At 39.5% G+C, this 20,263-nt stretch overlaps 1 protein-coding gene across 1 annotated transcript; it reads left to right on the forward strand.

The window, feature by feature from the left end:
- The first annotated feature begins 11,228 nt into the window (after nt 1–11,228).
- On the forward strand, nt 11,229–17,596 carry LOC137109262 (LIM/homeobox protein Lhx1-like). The gene is made up of 5 exons (XM_067494858.1): nt 11,229–11,883; nt 12,394–12,617; nt 13,032–13,306; nt 13,963–14,119; nt 14,251–17,596. Exons 1-5 carry the CDS (start codon nt 11,714–11,716, stop codon nt 14,604–14,606), a joined length of 1,182 nt encoding a protein of 393 aa, XP_067350959.1. The 5' UTR covers nt 11,229–11,713; the 3' UTR covers nt 14,607–17,596.
- Nucleotides 17,597–20,263: the final 2,667 nt, after the last annotated feature.

Raw genomic sequence — 20,263 nt, forward strand, 5'->3', positions numbered from 1 at the left:
CTGCCAGAACTTTGGAGGCTGTAACTTATTAGCTGCTTTATTGACGTAGCAAGTCCGCATTTAGGTTTGTTGGACAAATTGCTGGCATAGGAATGTAACTATGGTGGTATAGTGTCAGATATAGGATGTTACAGATAGGAACTGGAAATCAGTGTCACATGAGATCCTATTTATTGTATTATTGTTGTCTTAAGAAATAAATGTATTGTTAAATTGGGCAGTTTTGTATTTCCCTGATAAATGCACAATGTTAAGTCCAAAAAACAATCTCTACTTAGTTATTCCGACATAATTTTATGTCAAATGAGTTTCTTGCTCATAAACTGAATTTATTCTAAAAAATAACTTTTCAGTTTAGTAGACAAATAATCACTAACATATTATTGGGTCTAAGGAAATCATTGACAACTCACGTCTATCACAATAGATTCAGTCTGACCCAGGCTGAGAGGCAGAGTTAGATCCCAACCCTAATCTATCCCATCTTCCAGCCATATGTGATAGAAGAGGTTTGGGCTTTGTGTGTGGCCCTGTAAGAATGCCTGAGCTATGTTTGACATGTGTTTTGTTATGAGCATATGTCTTAGTCAAGAGGTAGGAAGCATTGGGCTTGGCAGTCGCTGTGATCAGCTGCTCCACTGTGTCAGTCCATTAGCACTTTCCCCTGTGTGTGTTCCCCTGACTCTCACCACCCACTGGCCCACTGACATTGGCGGCTCCAGGGGTGACCAAATGCAATGTGAATAATATAATAGGATCCATATCAGATTTACAAGATGTGTCAGACAGACCAAAAAAAAAATCTGGTTGCATGTTATCAGAATTTATCTCTAGGTTATAGGCCTAGATGACATTTTCCAGTGTGATGCTTGAATGTAGTTTAAAGTACACTAGTTCTTCTATTATAGCAATACTAGTCAATGAAATCATTTGATAAAAGAATATTTTTGTTCTTTTAAAGCCCTAGGGCATGAGGGAAGAAAGCAGATTAGCACATTAGCATTGCATTCAGAGGCTGAATGATGACGTCTGGCGCTGCCTCGGGCCCTGCTGGCTATTAAAGCAACTGCTGCTCACTAACATCAGCAGACAGTGATCCAGCTCTTCTGCATGAAATAGAAAGGGTGTAAGATCGAACATAACATTCAACCATACAATAAATCCCCATGCAGGTTTTGGTTCCTCAATGTTACGCTGTAAAATTGTAAGTGCTCTTATCTGAGCAGTTTCAAATAGAGCGGTGCAAGCTTTCACAGTGCTGTCCACTGTCTTATTGCAGAGTAGTAGGAATTAAGAGTGAACTCTATTGTCCTCCTCTCTGCCTTCTGGGCCTTCATGTAGCCACAAATGAAAACCCACAAATACACTATTTCTTAAAGTACTTCCTTCTCTCTCGAGGGATATTGACCACGCCAGTGAAGTTCTGGTTGGCTGCATTCTGCAGAGATGTCGTTGCTGTCAAAGGAAATATACAGTCCCTGTCGGGAACCCAGGTGTGCTGAGGTAAACTGTTAAATTTGGTCATTACTCCAGTAATAGTGCTTTTATGGTTCGTTCACAAGGGTCATGTGTGCAGCCGCCACAGCAGGTCTTTGTTGAAAGGTCTGCAGACAGAAACGTAGCCATCAGTTGTCAGGTGGATGATATTAAAACAGCTTCCAGTGTCTGTGGATGTGGCTAATGGTGATTGTCAGAGAGACGCGTCCACAGTGCCTGTTGCAGCACTGACAAAGCTGAATTGTAAAGAATAAAGATGATCTCAAGCCTTGGTGCTAAAAATGGGAATGATAATATCATATAATAATATAAAGCAATCTTAAGTGTGTTTTAAGTGTGTGCGCGCATGTGTGTGTGCGTGTGTGTGTGTGTCTGCTCGCATGCAGCAACATATGCATGCATGTGTTGATTTGTATGTGCCGACTGGGCTGGAGGCAGGGCCAGCGGGAGGAGAAGGCAATTCTAATGGTTTTTTGATGTAGATAAATGGCTTACAGATGGTCCACTCAATATATTCAAATGAGATATAAAAAATAGGGGAGGGGCTATCAATACAGGGATGGTTCCAGTTGTAACAATGTTGGACCGAAATTCACTGATCAGGACACATTTAAACTGCCACTTTTGCAAACAACTGTAAATGCATGGAAGTAAATTTCAAAGTTGTCCTTTAATATTTCCATAGTCAGATTTCTACTGGGCGTAACATAAAATAAGTGTGAATTTAAACACTGAAAAATCAGTTCGTTTGAATGTATGATAACTATGAAAATATCAATTTTTAAATGCTTCCAGTTGAAACAGAAAAAACAACGCAAGATAAATTGGTTCTCTTATTAGAAACTGATTATTAAAATTATTGTAATAGTGAAAGTGAAATTTACATGTAATTAAATCGAAAATCAAAAAAGCAATAGAGGCCAAAAATGGCCATTGGTGGTTGTATTACAAACTAAGATCCAGTAGTCTGGAAAGCTTATGACTAAGAAGATTATCCTCTTCATCCAGCCATCTCAGTCTGCAGACAATGTGCTGGAGGTAACAAGTTCCATACAATAATGTTTGATCGATATAAATTGTTTCTACCCAAATTCCACCTTTAACACTTGGCTGGAAAAGAAACCCAAATGCGATTATGCACATGTGAATTAATCCAGAGATGAGCACAGGGTAATGTATGGTAATTATCCAACAGGGTATTCTTACACAGCGATTAGCATATCTGGGAGGCCAGACAGGGATGGGAGGGCAGTCTGAGAGGGAGAAAAGGACATAGCTGCTGATAAGAGGCTCGTTTTTTTTATGTTGATGAAAAATGTGGATAGACTGGCTACAGGCATGTACCTGCTCCCCCTTTTCGGTTCTTTCTATCTTATGTGCACATACACAGCCTCAAAGGCGAACGGACATGTGGATGTATTTGTGCACACACAGAGGACACACACACAAACACACACACACATTGACATTTCTCCTAACAGAGAGAAAGGGGATCTAAACAAGAAATGGAATTACTGGACTTACATCGCGGTGGAAGACACATAGGGGGCCTAAGTGCGTCCGTGTGTCTTTACACAGCCTAATCAACTGACAATTCATAGGGTATATTTTAATCCTGACACTCCATAAAATGTGGCAGGTAAAACATTAATGGCAGTGAAACTGCAAAGTAGAAAGAAGGGACAATGGCGATTGCTTGATTGAATGACTGATAATAGGCTAAACACTATAAACACCCCCATATTCATCGTCCCTCAAAAAGAAACAGCCTTTCTGTTTTACATTTTTGTCAGTTCTCGCTCTGTCACTTTTTACAGTATTACTACTTTTTCTTCCTACAAGCACGTAAAAACACATTTTGCTTGTATTTCACCGGTACAAGCACTATGGTATGATAATATCTGAGCTGAAAGCTTTTTTTAAAAAAAAGGAAGTTTGCAGTATCTGCCTTTTTAATAACAATCACCTCATTCAATCATGTTGGATTATCTTGTAGATGTTTATTCATGTTCAGTACAACATTTGTGATACCTTCTACACATCCAGCTGCTTCTAAACCCCTAGTGTCCCTACGGAAACAATAGCAGTAGTTATGATGTTTTGCCAGTACAAACAGGTTTTGAGCTACATCCTTTGCTGTTTCTGTCTACCCTGCAACCCCACTGCACAACGCAGCCACTGTATCAATTCTGAGTTTGGTATTTATGTGTAATCAGCCATGTAGGACACCAGCTTGCCAAGAAGCCAAGCCCTTTGTGAGATGCCCATCTGCTTAGTGGATTGGGACAAGTCCAGTCCCAAAGGGCTGCTGAAATCAAAGGGTGAGTATGAGAAGACTCAGCTGAAAAGACAAGGGTGGGTGGCAGCATCAGGACACAGTCTGTCTGTGGCACTCTTGCAGTCCCCTGTTATTCTAATGCAGCATCTATGACTCCTGTGCATGCATACAGCCAGGAGATCAGAAACTGACAGATGCACAAGCCCAAGCAGACTGGGATGTCTGGCACATGTACACGCATCTGTCCGTGGAACCGGAGTCTGTGGATTGGCTGTGCTCTCAATACAAAACAGCGGAACCAGGAACTTGAACTTGAACAGTGTTGTTAGCAACATTAGGCAAGTTGCTCAGGTTAAATAATCAATTACTTTTTACTTACTACTCCTAAAAAGTAATACAATTACTTGACTTATTACATAGTATGAACAGTGATAATGTACTTTACTCAATATGTCATTATATGGCTAAGCCCGGACAAATGACACGTCCTCTTCTTTGCTCCTTGTAGGTTTTCTGGATAATGTTCTTTCCTATAATTATAAGGCACAAACTCCAAACAAAGACAATACTGCACGTAAAACTTCACTCATTCCCCATTTTCATGTCGCCTTGTTGGCCATCATGAACCATAACCATTAAAGGTTATAAGGGACCCTACCAAACACAACAGTTCAGATTACCGTGAAATTATTATCATTTGGGTTTTTCTAATTCCTTTTGTTACTCTAAATTGTGAGTATTATGACTAAAATGTACACCTACTATAACCTTTGTCTACTATGAACACTGACCAGCAACCAGCAACCAGCAACCAGTGTGTTGCAACATGGCACAGAGATAGGATTTATGTATAAGTGCCTAGGAAGTTGCAGAAGAGTTCCATGGAAAAATGAGACCTGATTCTGCATTTTGGATCTTCTGGAGGGGTTTGATTATGCACGGTGGCAGTGCATAATCACTCATTCTACTTTATGAAGCTACAGGGCACTGCAGTAGTCAAGAGGAGATTTGGTCTAAGCCTGCACCAACAGTTGGGTTGCATACTGGGGTCTGATCTTTCGGATGTTGTAGTGGACAAATCTGCTTGACACACCTCAACACTACTGGAAAAATGTCTTTTATAACAAAGGTGACATTTTTTGGGTAGAACACATGGCACAACGTAGGACATGAAAGAGAACTGCATACCAACATGGAAACTTCATCCCAAAAGGGAAGCTACGTATGGTGGAGGGAGCATCGGGATTTGGAGTTGATTCCATTGAGGAATGTGATTATGAGCCCTGGTCTTCTTCAAGGGCATCACAATACCTGAAGTCCTGTTGCAATACAGCAATACAGACTGTGTGTGACCTTCAATTGAGAAAGGCAGCAACATCCATGAGGCATGTTTGGAGAGAGGGCACATGGAGAGGAGATCCTTCCTGGATCCGTGGTCCGAGGCACCATCCATAACATGTCATTTGACAAAAACATGAAAAAAATGAAAATGCTACGCTTGTACAACATAGTACATCAAAGAAAAACTGCATTAAAGAGAAACAGTACTTTTACTTTGATTGCACATGTATGGACTTTCTGCAAGTAATACTACATTTCTTGACAACTGTTCATATGTTGATCTACTGCTCGGGGACAACATTTTCATTCTCATTTAAGCCTCACATAAGTTTCTGGTATTTCTGACACGTTTCTGCTCTTTTCATTCCCCATCTTCTCATTTGGACAATAAAAAGAAGTAACCAAAGAAAAATCAAAACAAAACCAAAAAATAAAAAATAAATATACAGGTTGTCCTTAAAAATGTGGACTAAAACGAAATTACTTCATGGTATTCAAAACTGTACCGAAGTAAATGCAAACCTGATCCATCAAATCCGTTTTTGCTTGTGAGACGCTGTTTGACTAATATTTTTCCATCAACTCACCAGTGTATGTATTATGTGTCCCTTGGTGACCTATAGCAGGACATATCCGTGTGAGGGATCGATTCATACAGTGGGCTCCTGCTCCGTGGTGTCGGTATTCAGTGGATGGGCTGTGCAGCGAGGGAGCAGGTGACAGGCTGCTATTGGCCGGCCAGCTCATTCCAGCAAGAGTCACGACCCCACTGCAGCAGGGCTGATTATGCCTCATCGGATGTAGCCACTGCACTCCAGCCTGAAGCATATCACCCCTGACTGAGATCACAGCAGTCATACAAAAGATAGCAACCAGACAGCCAACCGTATAAATGAAACCACTGTAGTAGGTTGTAATGGTTCTAATTCATTTCACCTCTAATTATTCAGTTTTGTTTCTTTTCTCTTTCTTTTTTATTAAATCTTTTTTTTTATTTTTTGTATTGTTACTCTGTAAATCAGTAATTCCTGGCTTACAACACTGTAAATGTTCAGGAGTTGTGAATCCTTTCTCTTTGGAATCTTTTGTTTTGTTTGAAACTGTAAGAAGATTATGTGAGAACATGTCTTCATATACATCCTCTGAGCAGCCAAGACATGTGAGGCAGGTGACCTGCTTGTGAGAGACTGAGCATGTGTTGCGTAGAAAAAAAAAGCCCTTTTCCGTGTGTAGGACGACCATATGCCCCCACGCTCCAACAATTCCCCACCCACTGCTTGTCCGATTCCCCCTTAACTTACACACAAGCGTGCTCCTTTTTATCAACACAGCCTGGGCCCCCACCCCCCAGCCCACCATGCCTTTCCTTGCAAACACTAGCTGACAGCAGCTGCACTGATGAGCACAATGCTTGGGCCAAGGCAGCCCAGCTGGGCTCACTCCCCACTTGACACTGGCTTGACCTCTGGCATGCGAGTCGTCCTCCCTGAAGGCTGCTAGCCTGACTCAGTCTGTCCTTCTATCTCCTTTCCCCACACCCATCCCTCCCAGGCAGGGAACACAGCCAGCGTCAGGGTGCATCCTCAGGTTAGCCAGGTCAATTCAATTCAAATTGAGGATAAATTATTTGAGAGAAGAGTGAGAAAATACAACGGCTTTGTCTTGTTAGTTGAGACATTAAAAGTATTCATAAATCGATCAGTATTCACCTGTTGACGTTCACCTTCTGATTTATTGATAGCCTTTCCCTCGTGCATGTATTACTTAACCCTTTCGACATGCACACTTCCTCATGTGCAAAAGCAGTATCAGCGATATATCCAGTAGCTTGAAACCTCTTTAATAACTCTCTTCCCATGGGACACTGATGACACCGGGGAAACTAAGCAGAAGCTGATAGTGTGACAAAGCCAAGAGGGTGGGGATGGGGTGGAAGGAGTGCCATCACTCCCTCCTGCCATTGTGCTCTTTACAACTTTACAAAATAGCCTTTTAATTTGCTGGAGTGTCTGGGGTGTCTGAATTGTGCCTGCATCAATCACCATCATCACCCGGGCCGTGGGCACTCTGTCCCTTGGGCCCTCTCACTGAATGGCCCCTCTGGCGGATCACACTTTCTCCTCTCATATGGTGTCGGGTTCCCTCTGTGTGCCCCTCCTCTTCTTCAGCCCGATACTCACTCGTGCAAAAATACTGACACTGCTCAAACTCCACCAATCGCTGCAATTAATGTTGCTACCGGCTTTTGAAAATTGCCATGGACTTGCCCACTTCACAACAGTTGGACAAATTGACTAATCTGACCAGACCCATGATCACCAAGATTGATTTCGCTCTATTCTCTCTATTAGCAATCACAGTATGATGACACACAAGGGAGATTTTACATTAATGTGATATACTACTGCTCACTGTAAGATGCTTTTGGATCAAACGTAGACAAAGTAAATATTAATTTATAAGTTTTAGACTAATAAAGCTTCATGTCTGAATGAGACAAATTATGACTTGGCAGACCAGTGTAGAGGTTGCCAATGTGGATTACTCTTGTTTCTGCGGCTGTCAGGCCTGCATGGTTTTCGTGTTCTAGTATGTTTAGTAGTACGTGTGTTTGTATGCATGTGTAAGGACCACTTTTCTAGTACAGTGTATGTTTTGATACCTTTTTAAAATCTACCACAAATCTCTAGTTTTTATGGGAGGAGCTGTTTTTTAGTGTTCAAACTGTAAGATGCACATTTGCTGTGCCTTTGTCTGTTGTAGCTGTATTATGGTACAGTAATGCAGACAAATGTAGGCTGTTCACCGCAAAGAAATTACTGTGTGCCGTATTCTGCAAGCTGCAAATATCACAGCACATATTCTAAACATAAAAAACAAACATTACACCACTTAGCTCAGAGCAGAAAATGTGCTGGTAAAACAATGATTATGTGCTTAACACTTCAGGTATTGTTGTACTGCTCCACCTACGTTGTAAACGATTGTTCATTTTTACATGCAAATAGTCCCGTAGTGAAGGTTATAATTCACTGTTCTTCTTGAAACAATTTAGCCTTGATTAAGCGACCTATAAGAGTATAATAATTATTTGTTTGTTTGTTTGTTTTGCTTGCTTGATTTAGTATAGATGAGGCTACAGCAAAATGTACTATTTCAACAATGTACAAATATCTTTGTTTCTGTTCGATCAATTCATTAACACAATACATTCATAAAATAATGTAACACAAGAATAATAAAGCATGAATGATACATACATACATATCTTAAAGTAGATATGCTGTGTAATTTTTGGAGGAACTCATATTCATCTGTGGCTTTTCACAGTATCATGTTGATAACTTCTCCAATGCAGAAAGCTAAAGACTCAAAAGTTGCACTGCTCCAGCTGTTAATGTACTTAAATCTGGTTTATTTGAATCACTACTATTCTTATCGCTTCAAGTTTATTTTACTATTTCAAAATCGTTTCATTGGATGCATGTAAATTAACATTTATATACTGCTAAAAGAATTTAGAAATGCAGGGAAATGACATTAGACTCTCAGTACTCTGGAACCTACTGCAGCTCTCATTGGACAAGAAACAGGGCACCTCTTGATAAATTTTAAATAAAAAAAGGCACCTGCTCACTATTGTAAACAGGCACATGTAAAGATACTTTTTCTTCAGGAAAGTTTTGGGAAAGGGGCTGCTTGAAAAGGTGTATATCAACTGAGTGTAAGAGATGCTCAGTCAAGTTTAACTAAGCTCAACAAGATGTCACAGCTCAAAATATGCTCATTGAAACCATACAAAAGTCGATTTAAAGCAGTTAAGCTGGGAGCAAATTGAATCTAGGATGGAGGGAATGAAAAAGTGATGAGGCGCTTCAATTGAATTTTTGCCAAGTGTAATCCTCATCCTTGTCTTTCGGCATTTATCGTTTTAGGCACTTATTCTACTCAGATGAGATGCTGATTGGAAGAGCTCTGTTAAGCTGCATTCAGCACAGGGACTGAATAAGTAAACACCCCTCTGTTTTGTGAGTAGGAAACTATGAGGTTTCAGATTTGTTGGCAGGTACGTTCCCTCTGTCCATAACTTTGCCATTCCACTACTACCTAACCAGCTTTAATTGACGTTAAATAGCATCTAGTAATTAATTTGTTTTCTATAAATTATTTGAATGAATGGCCCCAGTGGGTGGTCTTGTTCATCTCATTAGGACCAATTAGCTGCAATTAACAAACACTAATGACATGCTTTTTACACTCCAAGCAAACAGAGAGCACCCTGCCAGATTCCAGTGCTGCACAGAGACCTCTTGTGTGTTGGAGTGGTGCTGTGGGCCAGCTCACTGGGCCAGGTTTCAAATCAGCACCTCTTATGGAGAAACACAGACCCAGAAGGAGACGCTTATCCACACGGCTCACAGTTAGCACAGAGATAATGCTCATTGTCACCCACTGTTACATTTAGACGTTCGCAAAACAGAACAAATGTTTAAGACATCTTTAGCACTAAGTATTATCAGTAGACCTGCGGTCTATGGTGAAAACATCACACCTTTCACAACTTTCCAGTGGCAAGCAAAACAATTAGAGAAAAATTAGAACTTTATGAAATCTTCTGATGTAGTTCAGAACCTTTTGCTTCAGGCCAGTGGTATGTTAGAGAAATTCAACCAATAACTGGCATATTATGACAACTTAAAAATACAGCTGACATAGCAAATTGCAAGAATATAGGAAAATATTCATTTACTTGACATTAAAATTTGTGCTTGTCTCATTCTTTTTTTTTGTAAATATCAAAAATACAGCTTTTTCCACATTCACTTTTTTGCTCATGCTTTTTTTTTTTTACCTTTTTTTCATTCAAACAGCACTAGTGCATTGATGTACTGACAAAGGTAATTAAATAGCATCCCGACAGTATTCTGTCATAATTCCATAAGCAGTGTATTGGATACAATTTACTGTTTTCAATAAAATTATTATATTTTAAATGACAATGAGAGATATAGAAACTGTATGCCTTTTGGGCTTTTTTTTATTGGACACTGTGTGCAAATCTATTGCAAATCTATGCAGCTGACAAAAACACTTGTTAGTATAATTTGAACAATTTATTTCCAAAAGATGTAAAATTGTGATAAGATGAAAATGCATTTGACAAAAAATGAATAGAATGATCTACCTTCCCCTTATAGAAACTAACCTGGTCAAATGAGCAGTGAAAGTGCCTACTTTATCATTTTTTATTTATAACGTACAAAAATCTGAAAACCACATTTAACCAAAAACATCTTTGATCTACTTTATTAAATTTGCAATGTCAGGTCAGAGGCATGGGTTTGTGAGTCTGTGGGAAACACGCTATCTCCGTCTACAGTGAGCCACCGCGGTGCGATAACATCTGTAAGAGACAGCCCATCGCCAGAGATTATAACCGTCAGTGATGGTCGTGCTTTCAAACGGAATGGAGAATAATGCTGGGCAACAACATTAATCTGTGTGAAAGCCTTGAGTTCAGGACGCTCATCTGCCCTTTTCCACATGCTGCAGGCCCACTGATAATTTGTCATCTGATGCAGTCGCCTTTCCCAAAGCAAATCATTTGTTCATATGATATCATCATTGACCATCACTTTGCTATTGTTGATAGAGGCTCTGATGAGGGCAGAACCTGAAAACAAAAACAAAGTATGGAGAACGTTGGCATATTTTTGTGTATTTATTTAAAATGTATTGTCACAGTTAAATGTTTGCTACCAGTTTATTGAGCATTTTACCTAAAATCTCCTATGATGAGACAACTGGGCGGAGGAGGCGTTAAGCGGTGTCTTTCGGACAAGAAAAAGCAAATAGAGTCTTTTAAATTAAACGTTAAACGAGACTCAAATTGTGACGTAACTGGTCAATTTGTAGGATGACATCACGACACGGATTTGCCCTGCTATTTAATTTAATTTCGTTACTTCTATAACCACTGTGCCCTACTTTACTTCACCTATAGCTGAAATCCATGCAGCAGAGTCGACTGAAAAGGAAGTTTTTACGTTTTTCATGAAGCTGACGTCACGGCTCTCTTATTAGGCAATAGGCTGAGCTTGGAGAGGTGCGCTCATTACAGCGGCTCCCTCAGACTGAGAGCAAATCAGAGGGAAACTGGGCCAGAGATGACAAGGCTGTGCGCTGTGATAGCATTACATGGCCCCACTTTAGACTCCACTCAGGATATATCGGGCAGAACTGCATTGATGTGATCGCAGACAAGCTTTTTCTTTTTTATTGTTCTCACTCATGAAAATCGAACACCAGCCTGGATCCTCCAAATGAGCCTCTATGATCTCCAGCGCGCACTTTTGATTCCGAAATGCTGTCTGGTAGTTTATTTCCACACTTAAGCTGTCGTTTGGAGCCGCCACATGTGGATTGACGTTCCGTGGAACAGAAGAGCTGCGTATCATCTCACGGATGGTGATGTAATTATTGAGGTTCATTTGGATACAGTGGATTTTCTGGATCATCTCAAAGCCAGTCGACCCCGGGCTGACTGGGACGTGTAGGCTACAATCTCACACACTGGGCTGGGAATAACTCCGGACAATGCTTCACTGTGCTGGCTGCGAAAAGCCTATTGTTGACAGGTTCTTGCTCAAAGTTTTGGACAGACCTTGGCACATCGAGTGTGTTCAGTGCTGCGATTGCAAATGCAGTTTGACAGAGAAGTGCTTTTCAAGAGACGGGAGACTGTATTGTAAGAATGACTTCTTTAGGTGAGCACCCAAGGTCCTAGTGGTGTGATAATTATTAAGAAAAAAAAAAGTCTTATTGTAAGTTTTCAATTAGTTTAATTGTCTTTTCTATTGAGGCGTTTTTTGCATGAACATGTGTAATTTTATCTGTCTCAGATCAAGTGGCAAAAGCTTTTTTTTTTTTACTCTGAAAAATGTGTAAAACCTGTCTAAGACTCACTCTCCACAAGGTATAAAACGATCGCTCAGAATGAGACTATATTGCAACTATATTGGATTTTCTTCCCGTGCAATTACATTTTACTTCAGACAAAGCTATAGAATTGGCTTAGTTCTGCGTTGCAGCTCATTTAAATGTTAGTAGGTGAACTACAGTTACAGTTAATAACCTTTAATGGACCTTTAGTCAAAAGGACTGTGATTAAAAGCATCAGCAATTCACCTCACTAATAAGTGTAAAAGTGCCCCATCATAGCATATTACATCTCCATGTGAAACTTTCCCCTGACTGTTGCTCTCCCTCTTGAACAGGAGATTTGGGACCAAATGTGGCGGCTGCGCCCAGGGGATTTTACCCAGTGATCTTGTCCGAAAAGCCAAGAGCAAAGTGTTTCATCTGAACTGTTTCACCTGTGTGATGTGTAACAGACAACTGTCCACGGGAGAGGAGCTGTACATCCTGGACGAATTCAAGTTTGTCTGTAAAGAGGACTATAACAACAACAGCAGTGGGAAAGACGCGATTCTCCTTTCAGGTGATTATAAATTAACCATTCAAGCAGCAGTCGGTTTGAAAAGGAAAATGTTTCATATTGGGAATAATTAGTCCGAGCTAAACTGTATTATTATTGTTGTTGTTAATATTATCATTATTATAATGTGCATTTATTAATTTACATTTAGGTTTTGCAGTGTTAATCCTCCCTAACAAATACTGTATTAATACATTGTGGCTGCTGTGGCAGTGTGTAGGCCCACCGATTATATGTTTGCATGTTGAAAATATTAATAGCCCAACACATTTCTGACATATATTTGCTCCAGTGTTGACGACAAATTCTACTTTGAGGTCATTGTCTTGTTGGGTTCGTGATTTAAATTGTCAAACCCTGTAAATATTAGGCGCCATGCGCTAACGGGCCCCCACTGCGTCTCATTATTCGCGACAGTAACGACGTGCAGCGACCCAAGTTTGTCTCCGGACTCCCAAGATCCGCAGGACGACGGGAAGGACTCCGAGACGGGACATTTGTCCGACAAAGACGTGTGCAACAACGAGAACGATGAGCAGAGTGCCGTCGGGAAACGGCGCGGGCCTCGGACCACCATAAAAGCCAAACAGCTGGAGACCCTGAAAGCGGCTTTTGCGGCTACACCGAAACCCACCAGGCACATCAGGGAGCAGCTGTCACGGGAGACCGGTCTCAGCATGAGAGTCATCCAGGTAAACAAGGGGGAAAGAAAATAACACAAAGGCCGTGGAGCTGAGAATTTGGCAGGTTTACATCCTTCAACACGACATTAATTAAACACCACCCAAAGATGATAGAAAAACTAATAGTGGCTCTTTGGCATTTTGCAGACATCCTTAGGGACTTTGTCTTAATGCTCTGCTGATTGTTTTTTTTCAGATGTGAACCTTAAACCAAATTTTGGATTTTTGTCCTTAATCTGTTTCCCCTTTGAGCTTTTAAAAACCATTAACAGTAGGAGTCACTTAGCACCGAGGTCCTTTTATAAAGCTCCCTTGATGGAAATTCTTCATGGATTAATGCATCGTGTTTTTTAACAACAAAGTCTATTAAACGTGCTTTCTGTTTCACTGACTTCTACATTAGTGCATAGGCTGTTCCCAAATACACACATGCATTTTCGCACCAACAAACCAAACCCCCTTTTTCCAGCTTCCAGTCAAGAGTCAATTATTTTCACCTTGCTTAAAAAAAAACCCTCCAGGTTTTATATATATAATTTTATTATACCATTTGTGTGTTGTTGCTATTTTTTTATTATTATTATTATTATTTTTTTTGGTCATATGATTGCGTTTTCTACTGGTCAAATTGTCTTATGCTGCCGCGTTTCCTCGCTGTGTTAAAGGTTTGGTTCCAAAATCGGAGGTCTAAAGAGAGACGCATGAAGCAGCTGAGCGCTCTGAGCGCAAGGAGACACCTGTTTTTCCGCAGCCCGAGGAGGATGAGGGCGCTGGGAGAGAGACTGGAACCAGGAGAGCTTGGACACTTCTCTTATTATGGAGGTGAGCGGGATTTTTTTTTACTTAGTTGAAGAAGCGGGTTAAGCACAAAAATCTACATTTTTTTTTTGTGTATATTTTTGGGTATGTTCTAAGATGCATTCACTGACAATTGCTTTTATTAAAAAAAACAGATTACCCCAGTGAATACTACAGCTCAGGAGGAAATTACGAGTACTTCCAAGGCCCACCACCATCCCACGCTCAGACTCCAGCAGACTTGGGCTTTGTGCCCTCCTCTGTCCCCGCTGGCACCCCGTTAGGAGCCATAGACCACCATCATCGGGGTCATCTCTGTTCCGGAGAGATGCAGTGTTTCTCTGACACAGTAAGCCACCATCCCGTGGAATCACCCAGTCCAGAGCACAGTATATCCAGTGATACGTGTGGCCCCATCACACCCTTCACCACTGTGTCGCTCAGTGACAACGGATACACCAACCAGTTATCACAAACCTCCTCAGAAATGAGCGAAGGCACCGTGTGGTGAACCAGCTGATTTGGAACTGCAAGGCACACTAGCATTTTAAAGGCAAAAGATTTCTTGTTTTTTTAGCTATTGATTTATTTATTTATTTATTTATTTATTGTTAGACTGTGATTAACTATTTATACATCTCTATATTTGTATGTCTGTAAAATTATTTATTGACTAGCTAATCAATAGGTTGTTTTAAATCATCAACTCATTCATACATTTATCACAAAAGGCCACACTGCGCAAGCAATAAACAATTTACATTTACAGGCTGCAGAAAATGCTTTTTTCTGCAACATGTTGGACATAATTGCCATTAAAACGTTAATGTAAAGGTACATGGCAACTTTGTTTTATCACCTCTCAGTTTTTTTTAGGCATTCTGACAAATGTCATCTTGTATCCATGAGATCATAAGATGATTTTATAACAGATTATGATTGTGATGTTTAGTGCATTTGACCTAAAACCTCTCTCAGGACGTGATTTATTTTTATTTGCCAGGCATTTCTTTCTTTCTTTTTTTTTTTTTTTTGTTTGATTTGCCTTCAAAAGGATGTCTTTATAAATATGGATTTGTTTATGTAATAGAAAGTGATTTGACTGTAACATGACATGAGTCTAATGTTATTTATGGTATCATGGATAATTGAATGGAACAGTCAACTGTTTACTTAAAGCTCCAGTTTCCCGTTGTTTTGATTCAGCTGGATAAAGCCTCTCGATTCAGACGGACAAACCATTGAATGCAAACAAACCAAACTTTTGTAGCTGTCCTATTTATGTGGTTACTCACTATAGTTTCCATTATGTCCTCATTCCAAAAACGAATAAACTGTTGCCAAACAAAAGCACAGAATGAACCTCGCACCACCGCTTGTGAAATGTCGAATTGTGTTTATAGTGTTTATATCTTCCAGTCCTCTGAGGATGTCCCAGGAAAAAGATGAGTTTACAGAGCAGTAAGCTGACAATCCAAAACACGAACTGGTTTTTATCTTTATGGATCTATTGTCGGCTTATTTCTATGAATGGGCTAATGTAATGCAAGCAGCAGCACTGTTTTTCATAATCAAGTTTATGAGACAATATTTAAGATTTACTGCATAATAAAACAAAACCCAGATAATTTTTATTTATTCGTTCTTTAGGGGAACATTTTAGTACTTGTTCAATCAAGTGAAGATAGATTCAGCTTCTTTATTTATATTTGATCTCTTGTCAGTTTATATAGAGAAAAACATTTTCAATCTGTAATGTTACTTTTTGTACTGGTTCTCTGTTCGTACTTGCATGTAATTATAAATTACATTTTTTAAACAAAGGTCAGTCAAGAACCATTCTGAATTCTGAAATCGTCATGGTCAATTTGCTCCAATTGGTTGTTTGATTAATAGATTTGGGAAATTAATAGATTTGTTGCTTTATAGAAAATGTTTTCTTTGGTTGACAATGTTAAACAAAATGTCTGCAACACACAAATGGCGTATAAATCAGACATTTTTGGATCAGCAGTATGTTTAATTATTGTAACACTGGGAATGTTCAGTTGCTAAATGATGGCCTTTTATCCAGAACTACTACTACTGTTACTATTGGAAACATCCTGACAAGATGATTTATGACTTCAGTGGAGAGGTTTGTGCATTTTCTTTGAAAAGTGTCTGCTGCAGCATCCACAACGCCTGCTCATTGTGTTGTTACTGAATGTGCTCCCTAATCTAGACAAGTCATCTAGCCCACAATCAATTTGAAATCCAGAAGCAATCGGTCAGCAAACGTTTAGGATGCACATGTTAGTGAGCTGTTTACCTTTGAGTGGCTCATGTTGGTTTACAATTGGGAAGGGGGAAAAAACCCACCACAAAAAATGCTTTAACCTGACTGCTATTTGTACATAATAATAATATTCCTCACACAAACAAAAACAATTCTATTAGCAAATGCGATGTTTTAGAGACATGAGTTTATTAAACTGGAATGTGCTGCATGTCCAGTATGTTTTACACAAAGGGGCTTCATCTATTTGGGACGTGTCCGTTTTCTGGGTATTTTCTGGTTTATTTGATAAGTAACGCTGCAGGGACTCATTTGCATGTCTGAAATTACTTCTACTGCAAGTCATGTGTTGAAGAATTTCTGATGGTGGTGGAGACGAAGCTGATGACAGTTGACAGAGAGTCAGGAAAAAGTGAGAGAAGCATAAAGGTGGACAGAACCTGGTTCAATGTAAAAAAAAGGCAGCTAGAGGTGCAGAGCAGGGAGGCAGTTTGGGGAGGGGCAATGGACAAATGTGGAGGGGGACATGGATGAAAACCTGTAATTCCCTCTACGCAATCAGTTTTTAACATTCACGTTGGGTTTGACATCTTATGGCCAGGTCTAAAGCATGGGCAGAGATGATGTGAGATGAAGTTACAGCCAATATGACTGAAAGGCTTTGACCCATTTAAATCAAGGCGACATGTCCTGAAGCACTATTCTCAGCAACAACACACAAATGGTATAAGTGAAACTAAAGTATTAGATATTCAAATCAAAGGATTAGATGATATTCTTTGTCGTTTTATTTTAAACAAATCACTGATCGGTGCATCCTGAAGCTCTCCCCAAAACCATTGATTCATACGTATATAGGTTCACTAATTTGTCGCATCTGTAAAACTCTAGTATTTAGCAAACGTTATTAAAATGCTATTTGTTGGGCACTTTGTACTGTTCAGAATTGGTGTGCTAACGAATATTTACAGTTGTGAGGCAGCTTACACTGAAGACTGAAGACACTCAATTAAAATAGATTCCATGTTGGTGGTAATCAGGGAGCAGAAGAAAATACGGTACAACCAGGACCTTCTCTTTAAACAGGTAGACTATAACTTGTTCTGGAAATAAAATCACTTTGTTGTTGAAAGATATAAATTGGGGCTTTCTGAGAATTCAGTCAGGTACAAAATTGAAAAACAAGCTGGAGGCACATTATTGTCCAGTTTCACCCCAGCTTGTGCGGCATACTGTATTTTCTTACTGAAGAATATATATATATATATATATATATATATATATATATATATATATATATATATATATATATATATATATATATATATATATATATATATATATATGGTGAATAGAAGTTGTTTTCACTTTGGATTCTAATCACAGCATCTGTCTTCCCACATGTCATTACCATTATTGGCAATGTTAGAAATGTTAACACAGGTTGATGCTGGTTTTTCAATGCTCACCCTTAATGTAAGTTACCAACCCAGCTAGCTAAAGTATAGAGTAAATGCATTATCATTAGTTTATGTTAAAAATGTTAAATTAACTAATGAGCAGTGTATAGGACAAACTCAACATGTGATGGCATTTTAGTCATATTGGATGATACCAGAGATAAACAAGTACAGCAACACAATAGATCTTCAAATTGCATATTTATATATATACTAAAATGTTTGAAACTCTTTCTGTGAGTTTAAAGCCTAAAAAGCCTACCAGCTTGAGTCTGTTGGAAATAATGTTATGCAGTTAATCAAACTAATCCGTGTTTATCTGAACAAAATGCCTCGATTAAGAGAGAGATTTGCAAGTCAAACAGGAGGCCAGCAAATCAATTTAAATCTAGCTGACAGTGATTAGAGTGACTGTTGGATAAACCTTGTACAATTTTGTAATTATTTGTCCTGTGAGTAGTGACTGACCTGCACACATAATTTTTACAATAAGCTAATTTAAATGTGTCTCCAGAAGGATCAGTGCAGCACAATTTGTCTCCTGACCGTGGTCCAAAAACGTCTGTCAAACACAAAGTGACAAATTTGGACAATTAGGTTTATTTTGTTCAATTGCTTTGGCCAAACAATCGTTACTGTAAAGCCTTTTTATGATTATTTGTCACTCTCACTTTATGGTTTAGTGTGTAAAAATGTCACCTATGTTATAGTGGGAAGTCTGTAGTTGAATAAAACAAATAGTCCACTGTCTTAGGTTGTGTCACTGCCTTATGAGCTTCAACTCCTAAAAACAAAGAGAGGGAAGCTCTAAAACCTGATAAAAGGAAATCTTGAATGCAAGTAAATACCAGTACACTTAGTCAAATGTTGTGATTTCAAAAGTAATTATTGTAATGTGAGATGGAAAGCTTTTGTATTTTCTAATTTAAATCTTATTTGAACTTAAATCTGGCCTTTTTGTGGTTTCTGATTCTTGTGAGTTACTTGCACAATCTGTCCCAATTCTCTAATTTGACTCTTTCTTCCTTTTTAGCTCGAGGCTTGGTAGCACACTTTCTGCATGAAAATCATTCACACATACAATTTTATAATCAATGCCCAGAGTAATAGAATTCCTCTGGCCACAGGCAATTAATACAGTGCTTTCTTTTTTTTTTTTTCCCTCCTTGTGCTGATCTCCAAGCTACGAGACATTGGCTTCTCCTCATTTACATATTTATTGCATTGGACTCAAATCTGGCGAGTGATTTGTGTGGAGCCTGCCTCCTGAATTTTTAGCGGCCCATTATTATGGAAGGAGTTTGGGGGGGGGGGCGGCTTCAGCACATCAGTGTACTTTTGATTAAAGCTGAAGAGGACAGAATCATAAGAGTTCCCCTCCTACTTTCTTCTCCTGCAGTGTTTAATCTGTTGGGACAAGAACTGAGGAGATTTCAGTATTTAGTAGTTATGGATACTGAAAAGTCGTTTACTCACAAAAACAAAAGCAGATGCTCTCTGTGAGATTTTAATCACTGCATATTTTTAAAGAGTATGAAACAGACAAAAATCGTTTGAATCCAACATATTTTGAGTTTTATGTCTGACTAGGTTTCAGCACTGAGTTCTTTTAGATCACTTTGTATGTAGTTAGTGTGGCTGCAACACTGAGACAAAGATGTGACACGTAAAAGGCTGAAGGTTCTATGATTTACAATCGTGCGCGCAATGTTCCAGTGTGAAAAAAGCTCTGCTTTTCAAAATGTATGTGTACATACGTGTGGTCAGTGGGGTGGGCAGGCGGACTTGAGGTGTTGATGGTGGTGGGTTCATTTGCTCAAGTCTTTCTTCAAAGTCCATTGCTTCCCTTCCCTTTACTTGTCTGAAAGGGAGAGGACTGATGAGCAAAAGCAAGCTGATAGAAAATGGTTTACAGCACAGGCTGAGGTAACTGAAATGACTGCATTATACCAAAGATATCAAGAGACTACAACAATGAACCAGAGTACAGCAAACTATTTTTTTCCACCGCCCTGAAAGTGTCATTTATTGTATCTTACGCAATAGTCTTCTCCTTTTCTTTCCAACGCTTTATGAAGATAAAGCAGTGGAACATCTTGTTCAGAACTGTATAAGCATCTGTTACACTAACCTATACAGTATGTAGTCAAACGCAGTGATTTGTCTGCTTGATTGGCTCTGTCCTTCAGAGGCAGAGGACACTGCCACAGATCCAACCATCCTAGAGGACCTATGAGGAGCAGTAAACCAACAGTTCCATGGGGAGTTGACTTCCACGCTCCACCGATATGCCTCTAATGCATGCATTTCAATGTGGCACACCTCTCAAAACAGGCCAACGCTGGACTGATGTCTGCGTTCACCTGGAGCCTTTCAGTCGGCAGCTTGGTGCATTCCACAACTCACACTGAGGCTATTTGGTGGAATTGT

The sequence above is a fragment of the Channa argus genome, chromosome 24 (assembly GCF_033026475.1).
Source record: "Channa argus isolate prfri chromosome 24, Channa argus male v1.0, whole genome shotgun sequence".
NCBI lineage: Eukaryota > Metazoa > Chordata > Actinopteri > Anabantiformes > Channidae > Channa > Channa argus.